Below are 6,995 nucleotides of genomic sequence, written 5' to 3'. Positions count from 1 at the left end.
CACTAAAAACAAACATGAGCTAACCATGAACAACCAGTAGCTATTGAGTGTCTATGCCTCATTTGGCTCAGTCTTGCATGGTCTTGTTTTTAAAACCAAACCAACCAAGCCACCACATCACCATTCGAAACAGTGCTTATTTAGAGATCTCTGCAGAGATATACAAGTTGAGACTGGAACTCTACCTGGGATAAAACTTCAGAAAATCCCATTTTCATTCCAAAGCAGATAATTTTGAAACCTTAAGAGGTTTTGCTGGACAAGAAAAACATTGAGCAGTTCCACTATCCAGTAACAATTCGTACAGAAACAGATATATGCCTGATAAATGCTTGACAACACCTGCTTCAGGTTCAGAGCAAGTAAGGTATTGATTTTTCCATACTTCTTCCAAATGAAAGTGAAGAGCTATATATTTTAATCCATTAATTAATGAATTATATGAATATTTTACTTGCAGCCAATAAGGTGATTCTAGAAAGTGAAATGCTTTAGCATGTGTTGACTAACAAAAATAGTCTGTGTAACATTCTTAGAAAAATTCTTATTTTTATTTATAAAATGGTACATTCTCATATTTTTCCCAAGGCAGAATGGAATATAGAAAACCCCGCAACAGCAAATAAGGTAAAAAATGAAAACGATATAGTGGGAAGGCGAGAGGCTCAGTAAGTCTGTGTTGGTAGCAATGCAATTTTTTTCTTATGCATACTGTCCATTTCACTCTGTACTGTAAGTTCATTTGATAACTTTAGATGATTTAATCTTCTTTATATCATGGCTTTGCAGAATCAAGGTCCCATTTCTGAATTTTCCAACTTGTCCTGCAGGCCAAATGCTAGGCACTGATTTCTTCCTTTTGGCCTTCCTGAAACAGGAGAACAACAACAATAAAAGTAGTAAGAGAAACAACAGAAACTCATGAAAACTCTTAATATGGTGAAAAATGTCACCCATTTAGGCAATCAGTGTTTGGTATTATGGGATATCAAATCATAGCAGATAATGATCCCAGAACATTTACTACCTGCATTCAAAATCTGTAGTACCTTACTGAGTGATTTATATTTTAAAGGGTTTAGATACACGAAGACTTTTAGAAAGAGTACATTTCAGTGAACCTGCTACACTATGATTAAGAATGTCACTTCACCTTTCAAGCCTCTGTATACAGTAGCTTGTGTTTTGCACAAATTATTTCTTAGGGCAAATGCTCCAACTAAGTGGTATACCCTGGGTCTGCACTGAGGGATTTCCATCCATCTCACCTCTGGCTGCAGCCTTAGACATGTTGGGACAGAACTGACATATTTTCAGTTAAGCTGCATAACTAAAGCCTCTGAAACTGTGAAGACACAGAGCAACATCACCATTTTGTGATTGAGTCCTTCTGCAGTTGGAGAAGTTCCACTGTGATCTGCATGACTTCTGGTGTAAGACTGTGCATAGTTACATTGGGGAAATACACTGAGGAGGCTATACAAAAACAAGTTATTTTTAACTATGTTAAAAATGGCTCACCTCTCCTTCTGTTCTTTCTTCTTCTTCTTAAGAGAATCACCTTTATGTTCCTGTTTTTAAAGATACGTATTTTAATGGAAAAGGAACAGAGCATCTTGGCTAAACAACCATCTGCATAGAAAACATGTAGTAGATAGCTTTTGTGTCACGGAGCAGCAGACACTGAAAGCAGGTTGGGAGACCTTCTAATAAGCCAAGTGATGCAACGCGTTACAGGGGCACTGCTAGGAGCGCCCAGAGCCCTTCCTGTCACCCTACGGAAAGTACAGCCCTCTCATGACCAACATACTGCCCCTGCCACGTGAGGAAAGAAGCTTGCTTCTTGGGCATGGGACAGATCTTTGGGTCAAAAGATGGACTTGCTCCCTGGGAGGTGTGCCTCATCACCTGACCAAGCATACCTGTCAAAAAATAGGGTTCAACCATGTCTGGTCATGAACTGGATGCACTTTGAGCCACAGGACAGAGGAGAAGTAGGTCCCCTGGGAAAGAGGGTGGCATGGAACAGGCTACTAGAGCAATTACCTGCCTCACATTCTGCTCCCACCTACATGAGAAGGATCCATGGAAAGGCAGGGAGTAGGCTCAGAGCCTGATGGACCATATTAGAGGACAGATGCAACAGAAACCTCACCCTTGCTTTAAATAATGAGCAAGATCCTAGAAGGAATTGTGTTGATATAAAAGCAGCTGAAGATCTGTTTCTCTGCGGTCAGACAACATGCAACAAACTTTAACTGAAGGCCACTTTATCCGCTTGAGAGGCAAGAGAAAAAAAAAAACCACCAAAACCAATTGGTGATTTTGTGTCATAAATCTATCAGCCTCAAAGTATTAAGCAGTGAAACCCACCAAAACACAAGCCTAACTCCGTGCCCTTCACATTGCACACAGTCAGCTTTTACTGATCAGATTAGTTTTGCTGGAGCCAGGAACCCACTCCGTGGGGAGCAGCCAGTGACAAGCTCGGGCACTCCTCCTGCACCTGAGGCATTATCTGTCAGGCTCTTGGGCTAGCTCTTACATGCTGCCATTTTACACAGAAAATTTAACACAAACCTTTCCCTTATCATCATCCTTTGCTGTTTTTTTCTCTTTCATTTTCTCTTGGTAAGTCCTGTAGTTCACATGTTCCTTTTTGGGGGGCTGCAATAAAGAGCGGGAGGGATACCACTGATGAAATTTTCAAATAGGTTCAAAAAGTATTCACACACTTGCATGGACAATGTTCTTCACGTGGTGGTAGAACATTAGAAATGGTTTATTTCCTTTTGAGTGAGAAGAAGGGACAAAGGGATGCAAGGTAGACACACAGAGACAGTAAAGAGGGATGTTTATATCAGTCCTATAAGGCTTCCACATAACACAGAGCTAGAAAGAACACCCATACCCTGCCTCCACCCCCAAAAAAGACCTACTTTTTTTTTTCTTTTGCGCTACTGATGATAAATAAAACTGAAAAGTTCTCCCGTCTTTAACTCAATGGAAGAATGAAGCTTTAAAAAGCAAGCCCCTCCCTCCAACAATTTAGTTTTGAAATACCCGATTAAAAAAAAAAAATAAATCAGTAAGTGTTGGTTTCTGCCCCATCGGTCATATTTCATCTACAGAACATCTCTGATAACACAGCTATACCAATTTTATGAACATCTATATAAAATAGACAAGACAGAATAGAAAATGTAAAAGTAAAGATGAAGTGGAAGAAGGGGCAGGGCAGGACGTGTTGTGTTTCAAACAAGTAGTGCTAAGCCTCCCCAGTGCTTTTACTGCTTTCCTGCACTGTAACAGCTGGGTGACAGCACAAACCAAGTGACAATTACCTTGGCTCCCAGCATGATAGCACGCTCCTGTTCCCATATGCGTTGCTCCTGCTTCTTGTAGCCAGTTATTCCAAACTTGTGCACTTCCAGACGAGCCTAGAACATTACAGAAAATTGGAAGCATTTCATAATCTGTCCAACCTGTTGTAAAATAACGCTTGACAGACCACAACAAGGTCATACTCCCAAAGATACTCTGGCTAGTACCTGAAATCGGCGTGCTATAAAATACAACTGAATTTAAATTTAAAGCTGTGCTGCAGAAGAGTTAACCTCTGTCTATCTAATCTCTGGGTGGTGAGGACTGTCAGGGCAATTTTCCATTCTCATTTCACATAAAATAACACATGGAATGGATCTCCTTCATATAAAAATAAATTACATTGTGCTACACAAAGAACAATAAAATACTCTACCCACAGCACCCAGCGTTTACACAATGTCCTCATTCCTTGGCTGCAGAGCACTTAACCAGTGAGAAACATAGACGGGCAGATGGCAAAGTGGTTTGACTATGCACGTACATACAGCTGACACTGTACAAGAATACCCTGACAAAACCACTGGTGAATTCATTATCTTTTTAAAGTCAGTGGTTAAATCCCCACTGCTCTTGGCAGTACAGCGCTCCATGCAGAATCTCCAGTGAGAGATTTCACTGGATCACAGCACATCCCTGAGCAGAGATCAGGTATATAAAATAACTTGCACAGATCTGTAAATAAATCACTGAGAAGGACAATGCTAGTTATACTCATGTAAGAACAGATGAGACAAAGACAAATGGAAAACACTCATCTGCTGTTTCAAAAATAGATGCAAATACACTTCCCCCCCCCCCCCATGAGATCAGAAATCTAAGATTAACACAATGGCCTGAAAGAGCTCTGCTAAACATGGATACTCGCACAGCTTTACACAGCTAACATACAGTGATCCTCCTCAAATTCTCATTGAAAGACCAGAAAGAAAGGGCACAAAGTTGTAACACGCCTCTTTTCACACAGAACAGTTGACAATAGCCAGCATGCTCCTCCTTTGACAAGGCATGCAGCCAAAATTACCTATAAGGAAATCCTCATCTAGAAGACTTAACCTTTTCTGGAAGCATTTCCCATCAGTCCAACTGTAGCTTCTCCAAGGATATAAATACACATACCTGCACACTAACATAGAGATATTAGATAGGTCCTGCTGACTTACTTTTTCAAAGTTAAATTCTTGTTTGTCTGCATTTTTCTCTTCATCCACTGTTTTGGTCTATAAACAAAATAAATAATTTCAAATTAATATAACAAGTAACACCAGTTTAAATGCTGATTGTAATAGTTTTCTGGAAAGCAGTGAAATGTTAAAAGACTTGTAGGGAAGAGTACACAGCTTTCCAGCAGTATCTTTTTCTAGCTTTATTACTTGGATTTATCAAAAGACATAGTCTCAATGGCATTTTTAATATACAGATATTATAGGGTCTTACTCAAACAACGTTGCACAATTTATAGGGTGTTGTTATAGCACAGTGCATATAGCTTTGTCCTGCATTTTCTTGCCTGGATAATGTGCTAACACTTACAAAGTGTTTCATAATTCAGAATGATACTGTAATTAACTTTTATATTTTCAATTGTAAATTACATTTTATGAGAGAAAAACTGCCACATGAGCTAAGCATCACACATATTTCCATTTCCAAATCCATACAAAACTGCTAATGCAGGTCAGGACATGAACTTTAAGTCATTCTGTTTGAGATGGAGAGCACAGTGGTAATAGCACATGTACTGATAGCTGGTGGGAACATGCAGAAAAGAACAAGCTTAGTTTGCAACTGCAAGGACAGATATCCAGATATATCCAGCTTAATTAATGCAAGAGAAACAGCTCCAAATCATGCGGTGTCAGCAAATGGCAAACCCCACTGAATGCTGCTTGAAGAAATTACTTGCTCAAAATGACATCAGTGAAAACTACATCTTTCCTACTCCTTGATTTACAAGGAGACCCTCCATCAACAGTTCTTGGTTTGGAGAGGAACTCTCAAGGGAGGACAGACCTTATCCTAGGAAGAAAAAGCACTGTAAAATCCCCAGGGAAAGCTCCACACCTGCTTGGTACAAGAATGTCCCAAATGTCTCCCAGGGTTGTTTTGGATTGTGCCCAGCTCCTGATTTCAAGGAGGATGTGCTGAACTACCTCTCTGAACAGGCACACTGCCTGCTCCCAAGCATGCTGATCCAGGCGGGGCAGCAGCGGTCTGTTCAAAAGTACCATGCGCTCGTCTTTCCCTGCTTGCTCTTGAGGGCACTATCTTCTCTAAGGAAGCAGGAATACTAAATATGTGTTAAGACTGAACCTGAAAGCTTTTAATGCATTTCCTTTTCACTTTCCAGGACATTAAGTCACATTGAGTCACAGGTTCAGGTCCCAGGGTTATATCAAGGAGCATCCACCAAAGCCAAACTCAAACTTCTCTCCACTCTGCAAAAGCTTCTATATAAAATTGTCCATTTCAGTCACAAATAAACATGGTTATTTTCTGAGCATTTCATTAACAAGCCTAACACCAGTCTTTTCAGGCAGAAAAAATTAAGTTGTAGGAAGTATAAGAAAAATAATCATCTAGGGCAATGAAAAAACCACAAAAGTTTATGGATTCAACCAACTGCTTGGTCAGTCTCTCAAACTTCCCAATTCCGAGAGTCAAATCCCAGATATCAGTAAGTCTCCCTGAATTCAAGACAGCTGTGCTGGCCCATCAGAGCTTATTTTAGAATCAGGCTTCTGATGTTACGGCCATAAGCTATAAAACCTGGAGGCCAATCAACCAGCAAGGTACCCTGTGCTCAGCATGGAAGGCAGCTCAGCTTCCAGCCAGGCCTCTCCAGGCCTCCCATGCTGAAGCAACTCGGCTACAGGTTTTGGTAGCACAAGGGGAATTTAGCACCAACAAACCAAACCAGAGGACTGAGATCTAATGCTGTCATGCCTTCCTCCATTGATCAGCCAACAGTGATCCTCCAAGATGCATGCTGCCTGTGAACAGCCAAGTGGTGGTGTGGTACCAGAGGAAAATGCTTTGGCAGCTCACATCCACACCTACTGACAAGAATAGAGCAGCACACAAACACTTACGCAGAGAAGTAGCCAAGAGGCTTTGCTTCATGTTTCATTCACTTCTTGCTCTAACAAGAGTCCTATCTGCAGATCGTTTTATTTTGTTAGGATACATCCATTTCAAATATAGGATAGTTATCCAGACATCTTCTAAAATCGGAAGAAAAAAAGTATTCCAGTCCTGCCCCTGCTTCAGACAGCCCCTGCCACCAGCACTGCTGGCGGTCTGCAGGATTGGATGCTGTCAAGCTTTACAGATTGCCAAAGGATCTTGGATTTCCAGGTAGATGTACTAGCAGGAGGGAAGAAACTAGGCACGGGAGTGGGAATTATGGAAAGTATCTCACAGCTTATGATGGCAGACCGGGAAATAGGAAAAAGCAAATCTGAAACATGCAGAAGCACTTGGCTGTTTTTAATTGTCACGAAGAAAGGGCATCCCAGTCCAGCTCCTGCTCAGTGTCAAGTCTCCGGTGTGGCTTAAGAAGCAATATCCCACCCGCCCTCTGCCCGGCCCTACCTGGACGCCGCCGGTGG

General features: G+C 41.2%; 1 protein-coding gene across 1 annotated transcript; it reads right to left on the bottom strand.

The window, feature by feature from the left end:
* Positions 1-738: 738 nt before the first annotated feature.
* Positions 739-4,604, bottom strand: LOC104400963 (chromosome unknown open reading frame, human C1orf131; the record flags this gene model as incomplete). The annotated part of the gene is made up of 5 exons (XM_010023266.1): positions 739-868; positions 1,522-1,571; positions 2,581-2,667; positions 3,345-3,440; positions 4,548-4,604. Coding segments are annotated over 5 exons (420 nt in total), but the record flags the coding sequence as incomplete, so codon positions are not given.
* Positions 4,605-6,995: the final 2,391 nt, after the last annotated feature.

This window comes from Nestor notabilis, unplaced genomic scaffold (genome assembly GCF_000696875.1).
Source record: "Nestor notabilis isolate BGI_N333 unplaced genomic scaffold, ASM69687v1 scaffold19461, whole genome shotgun sequence".
In the NCBI taxonomy this organism is placed as follows: domain Eukaryota; kingdom Metazoa; phylum Chordata; class Aves; order Psittaciformes; family Psittacidae; genus Nestor; species Nestor notabilis.
This window is presented reverse-complemented; position numbering and strand designations above follow the sequence as displayed.